Below are 14,485 nucleotides of genomic sequence, written 5' to 3'. Positions count from 1 at the left end.
CACGCTCAACTAAAGTATCAGGTTCCGACTGGTCACAACAGTAATTAAATATCACTCTTAATATAACAAATAATGAACATTTTGCTGTTTGCTGACTTATTTCTTTATGTTAAAATCTGGTTCCCACTGATGGCAATCAAAGGCCAAGAGGTGGTTGACATTTTTTCTGAATGGTTTCCAATGGCAACACTGTCAAGCCCTGTTTACAATAATGGTTGAATTGAACCGTTTCTGTCTTCATCCTCCTCTGAGTGATGGAGGCGACATGTGAAACACATGAAGGCCGGTTTCTCACAGCAGCATGTGATCACACAGCAGGATTCAGTTATTACTTTCTAGTAGTTTCTTTATCAATAAACAGCAGGGTTTCCCACACATAGAATTTACTTGGGCAGGCCGCCCAGGTATATTAACGGCCGCCAAAGTATATTTCGCGACCCATTTATTATTTTTATTTTATCTGTCCGCGAGCACGACGCCATGTGCGATCGTTTAACTAGTGGACAATGATCTCCTCGCTCTACGCCTCCTGTACCTATTCGCTCTGCTATCGTGTGAAGGGTCTGCTAACAAGCGACCAAACAGAAAGGGAGACCTTACGAGAAAAAGAGAAGAGGACGTTGGAATAACATTAGAAGACGCGGACACTTAAAAGGTAAAGCACGACACCGCTCAGTCTCTGACAGCAGGAGCACAGACACAACACAGTAAACTCTAATGTTATATATTAAATGCCTACGGGATCTGTGAAATCTGTTTTCATCAAATGCTTGAGGTTAAAAGGAAGTTTCCTCTTTTTTTTAGCACGTGTTGTAATGTATGCTTTAATATAGGCTTCTTTGCTGGGGACTCTCAGAGACTCACTGAAGTCTGACCCCTCCCATCTGAGAGATCTGGACCTGAGTCTTAACCATCTGCAGGATTAAGGAGTGGAGCTGCTGAGTTCTGGACTAAAGAGTCCAAACTGCAGACTGGAGGCTTTCAGGTCAGTTCACTGATTGTTCTTCATACAGATCTGTTTGTATTGACTGAATATTCATCAGAATAACAGAGAAACTGAATGTGTGAGGGAGAGGGTTTGAGCTTCCTCAGACTCCCTCTGTGCTCCATGAGTCGCTGAAGATGCTGTCAGTACTGATGAGCTGTGTGAGGGAGAGGAAGGAGCTGTTCAACATCTGATCAAAGTTAAAGTTCCACATTATCAATGGACTGTTTCTACATCATCTCTGACATTAAACCTGTTTCACTCTGATCAGATTATTTACCCTGGAGTTATTTCAAACAGAAACTTTGTTTCTGAACTCGCATCGTGTTTTCTTTATTCAGTCTGAGGAACTGCAGTCTGTCAGAGATCAGCTGTGCTGCTCTGGCCTCAGCTCTGAAGTCCAACCCCTCCCACCTGAGAGAGCTGGACCTGAGTTACAACGCTCTGCAGGATTCAAGAGTGGAGCTGCTGAGTGATCTTCTGGAGAGTCCTCACTGCAGACTGCAGACTCTCAGGTCAGTAGGGGGTCTCTGCTGATTCAGCAGTATGGTATTAAACACACGGGGGGGGTGTTCCTCACAAGAGGTCAGTGATCCACTGACTGCAGGCTCTTTCATTCCTCCACAAACTATAGAAAGCCAGCTGAAAATGCAAAGCCAGACTTTAGTAACCATCTCTCTAACAGACATGTGAGGTTTACAGAGGAGTGGAAAAGGTGGTCTGTTTTTTATGCGATGTTTTTAGTTTCTAATGACTGGTTATGACCTGTAAGCTGAGAGCCGAGGCAGTCAGTCTGTAGTGTTTGCAGAGAAGATATTATGGGATGAAAAGCCTGAGATCAGTCAGGACTCTGAAGCTGACTCAAAGAACAAACACTTATTTTAAACCAGATCTAAACTGTTGTTTGTGTTCATCCCTACAGGATCAGATTTAAAAAAACGATCAGAGCCGAGATCCAGAAGAGCAGTGAGTCCTGAAACCAGATCCTCCATCAAGATGTTAAACTGTTTAGGGCAGCATGTCCTCAGAGGAAAACTACTCTCTGGTTTTTCTCTCTTCATCCTTTGGCTGTTTCTCTTCATGTTTTATTATTGGTCAGTGTTTTTTCTGGGATTCCAGACAAATCTCCTCGTTAATAAACCATTGGAAATGAACCCGGAGGTTCCCAATAATGTGAATATTTAGCTGTGGTCTTTGGATGTTCTGTTGTTGAGGTTAGTGTTTGTTGAGCTGCAGTTGAACTTTACTGACTCTGTTTCATAATTCCAGGCTTCAGTGTTCTTCTCACTTAAACACACGCAACTGGATCTTCATCCAGGTAATCCTCTAACATGAACAAACACTTCGTCAATAATGTAAAGTGTTGTAGCTTTTAATGTTCTTTTCATATTTACATTTAAACTTGGTATAAATATCTTACTATTTTTTTGTGTGTGTGTGTGTGTGTGTGTGTGTGTGTGTGTGTGTGTGTGTGTGTGTGTGTGTGTGTGTGTGTGTGTGTGTGTGTGTGTGTGTGTGTGTGTGTGTGTGTGTGTGTGTGTGTGTGTGTGTGTGTGTGTGTGTGTGTGTGTGTGTGTGTGTGTGTGTGTGTGTGTGTGAGTGATATAAAGCTGACTCTGAGGGATGCATTCAGAAGAGCCTCTGCTGTACAGTATACTAACCCAGGATGGTGTCAGGCTCACATTGATACGCTCAGAACACAACAGGTTCAACCAGAAGGGATTCTGAACCAGAGGCTGCTGCCTTTTAATACTCAGGTAAAGTACAAGTACATCAACATAGTACTAGTAGAATACTTGGTAACTACACACCTCTGCCTATATACACAGTACAGAGAGGAGAGAGCAGGTCAGGTAGTTTTGGTGAAATAAATACACTCAGTTGAAAAAGCCTGTCTACAATTTGTCCCTGTCTACAGGGTTTGATAAAAGACCCTGACTGTGGCCGGGAAAAACAGTCCTGATATTTTATTGCAGTCAGATCATTTTGAAAAAATAGTCGGAAATTCAAAAAACTTGAAATTTGGAGAAAACAAAGACAGAAAGTGTGAATTAAAAAAAATGATAAGGGCTAAATGAAGAAAGACCCACTAGCCTTTATTATCTAGATGCTAGTGGCTAACGGATAATGTGTGAAGGCTAGTGGCTAACGGATAATGTGTGAAGGCTAGTGGCTAACGGATAATGTGTGAAGGCTAGTGGCTAACGGGTAATGTGTGAAGGCTAGTGGCTAACGGGTAATGTGTGAAGGCTAGTGGCTAACGGGTAATGTGTGAAGGCTAGTGGCTAACGGATAATGTGTGAAGGCTAGTGGCTAACGGATAATGTGTGAAGGCTAGTGGCTAACGGGTAATGTGTGAAGGCTAGTGGCTAAGGGTAATGTCTGAAGGCTAGTGGCTAACGGGTAATGTGTGAAGGCTAGTGGCTAACGGGTAATGTCTGAAGGCTAGTGGCTAACGGGTAATGTGTGAAGGCTAGTGGCTAACGGGTAATGTCTGAAGGCTAGTGGCTAACGGGTAATGTGTGAAGGCTAGTGGCTAAGGGATAAGGTCTGAAGGCTAGTGGCTAAGGGATAATGTCTGAAGGCTAGTGGCTAACGGGTAATGTGTGAAGGCTAGTGGCTAACGGGTAATGTGTGAAGGCTAGTGGCTAAGGGATAAGGTCTGAAGGCTAGTGGCTAACGGGTAATGTGTGAAGGCTAGTGGCTAACGGGTAATGTGTGAAGGCTAGTGGCCAACGGGTAATGTCTGAAGGCTAGTGGCTAACGGGTAATGTGTGAAGGCTAGTGGCTAACGGGGAATGTGTGAAGGCTAGTGGCTAAGGGATAAGGTCTGAAGGCTAGTGGCTAAGGGATAAGGTCTGAAGGCTAGTGGCTAACAGTTATTTGCTAAAGGCTAATGTCTCGTAGTTAGTAGTGCTAGTATCATGACATAAACAGATTTAGTTACACATTTTATTACATAACATTTCCTATAACAGACTTAAAATGCTACTGCTATATAAGTAGCTACTAAATACTTTTTTAAAGTATGTATAAAGTATGTATATGACTTTAAAATCCCAACAATGTGGTAAAATGTTTGAATGATCTGTTGACGGTCTCACCTCAATATCATAATTATGTCTTCATTAAAAACAATTTCATCATCGTAGGTCAACAAACGGTCAGGGAGAAAAGGGACCTCACTCAGTTTTTATCACGTGGTTTCTTAATGTTTCTGCTTCCTAAACACATTCTGCAAAACGCTGAGATGCATTTCGTAGATTTCTGTACAGAATCCTCGGGGACCGGGGATGAGATTTGATGACATCGGGAGTCCAGAGGAAGCTTGAGACTGAGCAGAGCGGGATAAACTGTGTGTCTATCTCCTGCGAACACCTGCAGCTCTCACTGCTCACAGAAACACTCAGTGTGTGTGTGTGTGTGTGTGTGTGTGTGTGCAGTAATTTAGCGTGTCATTACATGTCCTGAAAACATGTCCTTTAATTTTGCATTTCCCATCACTTACAGGACACAACAAAGAGAGGGAGTGTGTCCAGAAATGTTTTGAATCATGTTTATTTTCCCATTTCAAGCCATATTACTGCTATTTGTGTGATGCAGAATATTCTTAAAAACTCAGTCCTTGATCGTCAGATTAGTGTTGGAATGAAGTAAATAAACGAGTGCACTTAATGAATAAACGACAGGGAGAAGCAGCTGCTCTGGGGTCAGGCCATTTCTCTGAAGTGCTTTTCAGCAACACTCATCAGAGGTAAAAGATTAAAAACATAAGTTTGGTAGATGCACAGACAAAGTAAGCTCTTAGTATAAAGGGTGATGAATCACACATGATTCACAAGGTTGTCCTTCCTCACACTCTGGACCTGATCCTAAAAAAAATCCAATATCTGTACACCAACAGTGTCCTCATGTTTTAATTACAAATGAGACTAAATTACATTAATGTTGATTCTTATTGGGGCGGTGTGTGTGTGTCACATGACTTCACGTCTCCACCGCTAAGCTAAAGGAGGCTAATGTTGGGCTATAAAGGAACTACAGCACGGTCACATGACTTCACATCACCACCGCTAAGCTAAAGGAGGCTAATGTTGGGCTATAAAGGAACTACAGCACGGTCACATGACTTCACGTCACCACCGCTAAGCTAAAGGAGGCTAATGTTGGGCTATAAAGGAACTACAGCACGGTCACATGACTTCACGTCACCACCGCTAAGCTAAAGGAGGCTAATGTTGGGTTATAAAGAAACTACAGCACGGTCACATGACTTCACGTCTCCACCGCTAAGCTAAAGGTGGCTAATGTTGGGCTATAAAGGAACTACAGCACGGTCACATGACTTCACGTCTCCACCGCTAAGCTAAAGGAGGCTAATGTTGGGCTATAAAGGAACTACAGCACGGTCACATGACTTCACGTCTCCACCGCTAAGCTAAAGGTGGCTAATGTTGGGCTATGGAGGAACTACAGCACGGTCACATGACTTCACGTCTCCACCGCTAAGCTAAAGGAGGCTAATGTTGGGCTATAAAGGAACTACAGCACGGTCACATGACTTCACGTCTCCACCGCTAAGCTAAAGGTGGCTAATGTTGGGCTATGGAGGAACTACAGCACGGTCACATGACTTCATGTCTCCACCGCTAAGCTAAAGGTGGCTAATGTTGGGCTATGGAGGAACTACAGCACGGTCACATGACTTCACGTCTCCACCGCTAAGCTAAAGGAGGCTAATGTTGGGCTATAAAGGAACTACAGCACGGTCACATGACTTCACGTCTCCACCGCTAAGCTTAAGGAGGCTAATGTTGGGCTATAAAGGAACTACAGCACGGTCACATGACTTCACGTCACCACCGCTAAGCTAAAGGAGGCTAATGTTGGGTGTAATGGTGTTTAGTCGTCTCATTTAGACACTTGTTAGCAACAGCAGTTTTAAATTCACCAGTGATTTATTTACTAACGTATTTATAATACCTTATTTCAGGTTTTAAGGTTCATTACTGTTAGGGTGACCAAACGTCCTCTTTTGCCCGGACATGTCCTCTTTTTACGTCCTGTCCGGAGGGGTTTTATAAACTCATGAAAACGCCCGGTTTTCACTGTTGGGACCATTAAAAATTGACTGGCGCTTCCCCCCACCCCCCAACAATCGCAAGTGTCCTCTTTTTCGCCACCTCAAATCTGGTCACCCTAATCACTGCACAACTCTACAGAACTAGCATTCATTCCCAGAGAAGCGAAAGAGGTTTGGAGTCTCCAGTGAATTTCTCCTGGACCAGTCCTTTCTCTCCTCTATACGCTGGCTTTGTGTCCTGTTTTGCCCTGAAGCTTGTTCAATACAAAGCCCTAAATAAATGAATGAATGTAATTTGATTCATGAGAGTTTACTGAAGTGCAGCAGCAAACACAATGACTTTGTCCCAAAGAATCAATCTGTCTCTCCTGCTGTTTGAATGAGGGAACATTTAAGGTATTTACTCAAAACTGTTAGACTGCTGGTTTTCCATCATTTTAACGATGGACTGTCTATGAAATGGAACAATTCGAATTTCTAAGAAGAACCCAGTGTGACTTTTTCTTATTTATTGTCTTGTGTTTGAAACACCAGATATTTATTGAACATCAGAAGTGTTTCTCCATTCTGCTTCACAAACTGAATCTACTGCAGGTAAACACTGACAGCAGGGGAGCTATTAAACCCCAACACATCCAAACCAGGCATTTAAGCTGCCGTTGGATGCATTCCAGATTCTTTCTTGAACCCCTTTCTCATCTCCACATTATTGAGTCTATAAGGGCAATCACAAATGAAACAGACTGTTGTAGGACATTTTTAATCAATCATCTCAAGACAAAACAGTGGAGAAGAACCTGAACTGTAGCACTCAGACAAACAGAGAGTTTGGTGTCAATATATTTGCAGTGGTTTTAAAGTGTGCCTCTTTGCCTTCATGGTTAGCCAGTGAGTTTATATTTCCAACCTTCCACCTGTAATGAGTTGAGATACTGAGGAAGTTTCCAGGACTGATCTAATTCACGTTGTCCTGCTGGAGCTGAAAGTACCTCTGCAGGACTCCCCATATCATGTCAATGTAAAAAGAGTCAACGTTTAAAACCAACTTCCAATAAAGTCTGCTTCATGCTTCTCAACGGCCCAAGCCCTTCCAATAGGAGACACGCGCTCTCAGATCTGGAAGAGTGTGTCAGGATATCTGAAGGTTAGCTAACTTAGTGAACTAGCTTACAGCAGATCTGCAGTGACGTCATAAGGAGTCATGTGATCAAATCGTCAAAATACGACCAGAAAACATTTCAGGAGAACAACAACAGAGACAGAGACAGCTTTATGATCCTGAATGTCACCCAGCACGTCTCTCTTTAGTGTCCCCTGGTCTCCAGCTGTGTGTCTCTCTTTAGTGTCCCCTGGTCTCCAGCTGTGTGCGTCTCTCTTTAGTGTCCCCTGGTCTCCAGCTGTGTGCGTCTCTCTTTAGTGTCCCCTGGTCTCCAGCTGTGTGCGTCTCTCTTTAGTGTCCCCTGGTCTCCAGCTGTGTGTCTCTCTTTAGTGTCCCCTGGTCTCCAGCTGTGTGTGTCTCTCTTTAGTGTCCCCTGGTCTCCAGCTGTGTGCGTCTCTCTTTAGTGTCCCCTGGTCTCCAGCTGTGTGCGTCTCTCTTTAGTGTCCCCTGGTCTCCAGCTGTGTGCGTCTCTCTTTAGTGTCCCCTGGTCTCCAGCTGTGTGTGTCTCTCTTTACTGTCCCCTGGTCTCCGTTGTGTTGGAGCTTCTTGCAGCGTTTGGTTTCTGCAGCTTTTAGTAAACGCTGCTCATGTTTCCTCGGCTGAATGTTCTCTAGAGGCTGCATGTGTTGAAGAGCTGCTGCAGATGTTTCTGCATGAGTTGAAGAGCTGCTGCAGATGTTTCTGTATGTGTTCTGATTTGTGTTTCTGTATCTGCAGCCAAGATTTCCTCAACGTCTTTTAGAAGCATCTCAAAGTTTGAACCAGCCTTTATGCACTTGCGACCCTGTAGCTGCTCAAATCATTGCTCGACGTCTACGCGTTGCCACGTCTACACCATGGTAACCACAGGAAGCATGAAGCAGGTTTAACACACACCAGCACACAGACGAACCCAAACCACAGGATTCACAAACCTCATTCAAACCCTCCTAAAGCCTATCGGACCGAACCAGACCAACCAGTCCGTTGGTACCGTTGGTTGGGATCCACGTGGCAATCTTAAAGGTTTAAAGGGATTTAAAAGACGGTTTGATCCACTTTTGTCTGGTAATGCAATGTTGTACCTGAGATGATATACAGATTGCTGAAGACTTCATAACAAAAGTTGGATGGATGTCTGATCAAGAAAAAAACAACATTATAAACAGGAGGTACTCTTTTTCAGAACACAGCGTCAGCAGGAAGCGTAATGAGTGGTACTGCAGGCTGGGGGACACCCTGGAAGATTCAGACATGGACAAAAGCTCAACAATCATTTCAAATAGATCTACTTAAACTAGTTTTTAAAATAATAGCTAAGACGTTAAATATGAGAGCAACATGGCCTTCAAACTCTCAAAATGTTAAATTTCCCTGCTGAGTTTGTCCATCTCGGACCTCTCGCCTTGACGTCGGGACATCCTTAAACACAAGAACAGTATTCTTCCTGGCAGATGTTCATCAGATACATTGCTGCATGGAGTACCATTAAATATTCAATATATTTGAATTCAAACACGTTTGTATACCCAAATAAAAAAGTTTAATACGACAATTCTCATTAAAAATGTAAAAATCAAACGCCGGGAACTTGTTCCTTTCGTTCTTTTAAAAATAACATATCAACCCATTCCATCATCATTATATCTTTGGGTAGCCTGAATCCTCTTGGCCTCGTTCCCAGATGCTTTTACATCCGATGGAAGTACTTAGCCTTTAGCATTAGATTGTTGGGCTGCATTTAGACAGCATTTCTCCATTTCCCAAGTCAGGATAAAGGTTGTTTGAACAGATATTTGGAAAGGCAGAAGGCCCCGTCGTTGATGGAGGTAAAGGTCGGAGCAGGCTGGAGGCAGAAACATGATACGTATTGGAAATGTCACACAGGGAAGTGTCCCATCGACCGTGGGTCAGGCTACTGGGTCATCATTACCTCAGAATGACATTTGTAATAATCCATTACTAGCTCAATACTCTGCCTGTCATGTTTGATCAGCACCTGGAGGAGTAGCTGGGCTGTTAATGTGCACCTTCAGAAGTCTGTGACAAGCTAAACCATTAGCGTCGCTGGCTGTTATTTTGGGACATGCAGAGGTCGTGCTGAGGAGCTGATAAGGTCAATGTTAAGCTTTCTGTTAGTGAACAAGAGGAGTTTAATGAACCGTGATGCATTTAGTGCAAACCAGGCACTTAAGTATATTACAAACGTGCTTCCTAGGAGTGTAAAAGTGTCCGATCTAAGGTACAACTCGAAGAAAGAATCTGGAGCCACCAGTCCTGTGACAAACTATGCGTTCCTTGTTTGTCTGACTATAGTCACAGGGTTTAGTTTCCCCCTGAAGTTCGTGCCGGTGTAAAAAAACGTAAACCAGAAAGTCTTTCTATCCCATCCCCCAATGCTTCAGAGTCTGCAGATTCCCAGGCCATCACGTACAGCCAGTGCAGACCCACTGGTTCCTGACACATGACTAGGAAAGATCACTCAGAACATTTCAGACTCGCCAGCTGCGACGGTTTTGTTGCACATACTCAGATTTCTTGGTGTAAACTCACGATGGACCACAGATGATTGTTTGCTCTCACGTCAGCTTCCTGTTTTACAAAAGTCCAGCAGTAGCTAACCCGGAGCGCCATTACAAACCGGCAGAACGAGTGTCACGTGCATTCGACCTCCACAGCGAGCACGTCATTGGTTGTTGAGATAACCGAGCCGCCGGCAGAGTATCTCAAAGATCTCAGCGACACAGAGCAGGATGGTGATCACGGTGAAGGTGTACATGGCGCTGAGGAAGATGGTTTTCTCAAAGTGTTCGGGCACCATGCACTTAGTCACGTTAAAGGTCTTTTCCAGAGAACTGGCATCACACATGTACAGCGGGTGGACCTGAAGAGCAGAGAGAGAAGCGGGACGTGGTCAGACCTTCATAAAGCCTCTCTGGTGGATAAAGACGGCACTGTTCATGGGTTATATTCTCATTCCTATTATTGAATCATCCTGCAACTGGATCCTAACACGTGCTTATTAGCTTAGCCTAGCACATACAGGGAAGGACCAGCTCTATTGTGTAGTATGAGAGCTTTTGTGGAATGGGAGACCATCCAATAACCATGTTAAGGTACCGTCCACAAAAACCCCTCTGACTTCATTATGTCTTTACATCCTCAGACATTTACAGACCTGGAAGCCAAAGAGGTGGCTCTGCAGCCAGAAGGCGATGACTTCCAGAATGATGCGTAGGAGAACGGAGATGATGTAGAAGACGGTGTAGATGGGCCGTTCGAGGATCTCTTCCTGGTCGATGTTCTTACAGGCAGCGTAGAGGTGGAACACGGCCCCAGGAACCAGCACGGTCACCAGCTGCAGGGCCCAGAAAACCTGGAGAGGGCGGGAGGAAGGGGAGGGGAGTGAGAATGGAGGACACAATGGGAAACTAGGACTGCAGTGGAAACAAGCACCATCATCTCCATGTTCATTCCTCTGGGGACATTTATTTTTAAAAAGCCCAACATTTCCCCCCATTTCCATCCGAGAAACGCTATTCTACCACAGAACTTCAACCACTGGATCCATTTAGATCATTTTGGTACTGGATAATTTGGTATTTACTATGGGGAAGTCAAATGCACTATTTAGAAACTTCTTCAGATCTTCTTTGTGTCATTTTAAACACAACATGTTAGAATATGGGGCTTATAGGCCACCCAGTTTTCCATTGGCAGGCGTATTATTTAGAGTTTATGGCTTGGAAACGGTACAAAGAAGCTTCTGAGTAATGACTGACGCCTGAATTTGGTTTCTACGTTTTCAAAATGTTATGATTTGACATCAAGATCATTCATACAGGGCAGGTGAAAGAGATTTTGGGGCAAAATGACATTTTTAAGCCATGGTAAAGCCATCTTGGATTTTTGATTGGACTTTCTCAAAAGAGGTTTTTGTGCCAATGTTAGTGCTTTCATCCGCTTCTGAAAGAGTTCGCTGGTATGTTCAATCATCTGCAGAGGAATCCAGAAAGATCGGATGGATATATGGGCTGATAGGGGGGTTAAAGGAGATGGATTTGGAGGGATAACCGGAAGGAAAGAGACGGAGCATCAATAAGTGAGGGGAAATGAATATTTATACTTTCAGTTTTCATCTTTAAACACATTGGTTTTCAATCGCTCATCCTTTGAATAAGAGATGGTGTTTGTGTCTTTGGTAAATTAATATTTCAGTAACTTAACGTCTGCAGAAACAACAGGTAGCTTAGCTTAGTTCTATATGCCATATGATGCCAGAAAAGGCAGCGTTGATGGTTCTCAAACCCAGTGGAGATTGAAGTGTTTTTGTATTTGGAAGATGATCACAGCTGGGTACATTTTATTGGACGTTTTAGTATTAGTTAAGGATGGATTTAAGAGAGACAAACATTAAGTAGCCCTGTAGCTCGTTTTTCATTGGAAGTGATATGACTCCAGCGTTGTTAGCATGGTTCTCTTTATACGCCCATGACGGATACAGTAGTGGACGTGGCTTAATGTCCACTGGGTTGGACATCTCTGTGTGGTTCCCAGTGGTTCTACCTGGGGCGTGATGGGTCTGAACTGGTTGTAGCAGAACAGGTTGAGCTCCCGGCGGTCCGGGTCGCAGCTGAAGTGCAGCGCCTCGTTCCCGTACACAGCAAAGCCCAGGACGCCCAGGAAGAACATCCGCACCGAGCCGAAGAACAAGGTGTGGAACTGGCCTATCACCGTGGGAGGCCTGAGCTGCAACACACACACACACACACACACACACACACACAGATTAGGTAAGAGCGCATATATACATTATGCAATGCACTACACACTGACATTAATGTAGCTATAGGTAGTCACACACACACACACACGGAAACAAGGGCATTACATATTTATCTCACAACACAGACACATGAGACATACAAACAAGCATTCCCATTTTCAAGCCACAACACATGAAACACAGCAATGTACATGGACATAAAGACACACACACACACACAGTCACAGACACACACACAGACACACACACAGACAAAGGGAAAATAGCTTTTGTCCGCCAGATGAATGCAGGATTTGAAGGCTTAAACAAAATCCATTCAGAGGAAGCACATCTCCTCTCTTCCTGCACACACTCGTCATGTTAACAGATGGAAACACGCTAGAAACACACAACGCGGAGAGGGAGTCAGGTTAGAAGCCGAGAACAGAAACTGATCTGTGTGTGTGTGTTAAACCCAGAGGGGGATAAAGGGTGTCCGTCTGGAAGACATTATGACAATAAGCAGTCTTTAGTGGTCCTCCAGGTCCACCTGATCACATGTCTACAGACTCCTGCATACGTCTCATATATACATGTGTTGCATCGTTGGAGGGTCTCTGTCGTTTCCATATCTGCTGCACATGAAGCTAAAGCCTTCCTGAGAGACAGATCTGCTTGTGATACTCACGCATCCTTCATAGAAGTTTCTGATGTAGTTTAAAGACATGTTCCTCCTCCGGCTGTTTCCTCTCGCTCATGGCCGGTTTGCTGCAGCTAAACAACAGGAAGGCCTCACACTCTGCAGCCCCCCCCCCCCTGCTCTGAAAGCCATGTCAATGCATTTTTTTTTTTTTTGCCTTTCATCCCTCCATCAATTGAGACAGAGGACCGGACAATGGGTCAGGGGCAGGGGGTCATGTGGTCCCTAATCCCTACAGAACTATGTCAGCGAAAAACACAAACTCCAGCGGCACACAATGCAGGGAGAGGGGCCAACACAATGACCGGTGCACGAGCCAGTTAGAAAGAAAGGCTTTGAGCTTTTATTTTGAAAAGCACCTGAGCTTTAATGATCATTAGAATAAACTCACCTCTTTTAAAATGTGATGATACAAAGTTTCTAGTCATAAAGCTAACTGACTAAACAACAATCACCCACAGTGATACACACACACACACACACACACACACACACACACACACTGCCAATAATTCTGAAGAGCCTTGAGAACACACACGCAGAAATAAAACCCATTAAAAATAAAGACTTGCCAAAACCAAAACCTGGACAAAGTGAAATAAAATGGAAGTCCACACACCAACCGTAATCCGGGCGGCGTGTTGTTCATTCCCCCGCTTTTTTATTCCACTCAGGGAGACCAAACTCATGCCAGCAGTGCGGGAACCTGCGGGTCAACAGTCACCGCGAGAAACACAGCGGCGCCTGCTTCCTGTCCCCTGGATTTTCAAAATAAACGCAGGCCCTTGACAAGGATGGGGACAAAGGAGAGGCTGAGAGGCGCTGCGGAACTGAAAGGTTGACTTTACTGAAATGGTTCGTTGAAATAATAATATTAAGTGTAATCATTTCAACTTCTTGAATTGCTTTGAGCTAATTAATGTGAAATCTGTTGACTTAAAACATTTAATTAAAGTAAACCTTTCAGTGATCTGTCTGTCTGTCTGTCTGTCTGTCTGTCTGTCTGTCTGTCTGTCTGTCTGTCTCTCTCTCTCTCTCTCTCTCTCTGTCTCTGTCTCTGTCTCTCTGTCTCTGTCTCTGTCTGTCTGTCTGTCTGTCTGTCTGTCTCTGTCTGTCTGTCTGTCTGTCTGTCTGTCTGTCTGTCTGTCTCTCTCTCTCTCTCTCTCTCTCTGTCTCTGTCTCTCTGTCTCTGTCTGTCTGTCTGTCTGTCTGTCTGTCTGTCTGTCTGTCTGTCTGTCTGTCTGTCTGTCTGTCTCTCTCTCTCTCTGTCTCTGTCTCTGTCTCTGTCTCTCTGTCTCTGTCTGTCTGTCTGTCTGTCTGTCTGTCTGTCTGTCTGTCTGTCTGTCTGTCTGTCTCTCTCTCTCTCTCTCTCTCTCTCTGTCTCTGTCTCTGTCTCTGTCTCTGTCTCTGTCTCTGTCTCTCTGTCTCTGTCTCTCTGTCTGTCTGGGGACATTCTTACTGAACCAACCTATTATGCATATTACAAAAACAATGAACAATGGTATCTGGAACACCCCAATTCCTTATTCTTAAAGTCAACGAGGCTCACGGATCTGGTTCAGTGTAAAACTGCACAGAGCATGTTTATGGAGAGACAGGGTGGGTACAGCTTGAGAGGAGAACTGCATTTTAAACAACTCTGAGACGTATGTGCATAACTGTGGGGTGATGATATGCAGTTGCATAGCATACATCAGTACAAAAACAGGACATAGTGAGCTGAGAAGTTATTATTAATGTATATACCGTGGCGCTGATCTCGTTTATAAGCTTGATCAGTTCTCTTGAGAACCATCCTACCTGATCTACTTCTT

General features: G+C 44.2%; 1 protein-coding gene and 1 long non-coding RNA gene across 2 annotated transcripts; one reads left to right on the top strand and one right to left on the bottom strand.

The window, feature by feature from the left end:
* Window positions 1-523: 523 nt before the first annotated feature.
* Window positions 524-1,435, top strand: LOC134876901 (uncharacterized). Its single transcript, XR_010167509.1, has 3 exons — window positions 524-655; window positions 834-985; window positions 1,327-1,435. It is a non-coding gene; the product is annotated as an uncharacterized LOC134876901 (long non-coding RNA).
* Window positions 1,436-6,821: 5,386 nt separating this feature from the next.
* gje1a (gap junction protein epsilon 1a) lies at window positions 6,822-13,422 on the bottom strand. Its single transcript, XM_063902137.1, has 4 exons — window positions 13,291-13,422; window positions 11,773-11,955; window positions 10,385-10,582; window positions 6,822-10,090 (listed from the first exon to the last, which is right to left on the bottom strand). The coding sequence occupies exons 1-4, from the start codon at window positions 13,318-13,320 to the stop codon at window positions 9,893-9,895; spliced, it is 609 nt and encodes a 202-aa protein (XP_063758207.1). The 5' UTR covers window positions 13,321-13,422; the 3' UTR covers window positions 6,822-9,892.
* Window positions 13,423-14,485: the final 1,063 nt, after the last annotated feature.

This window comes from Eleginops maclovinus, chromosome 15 (assembly GCF_036324505.1).
Source record: "Eleginops maclovinus isolate JMC-PN-2008 ecotype Puerto Natales chromosome 15, JC_Emac_rtc_rv5, whole genome shotgun sequence".
In the NCBI taxonomy this organism is placed as follows: domain Eukaryota; kingdom Metazoa; phylum Chordata; class Actinopteri; order Perciformes; family Eleginopidae; genus Eleginops; species Eleginops maclovinus.
The sequence above is the reverse complement of the archived record's forward strand: the minus strand, read 5'-3'. Positions and strand labels throughout refer to the sequence as shown.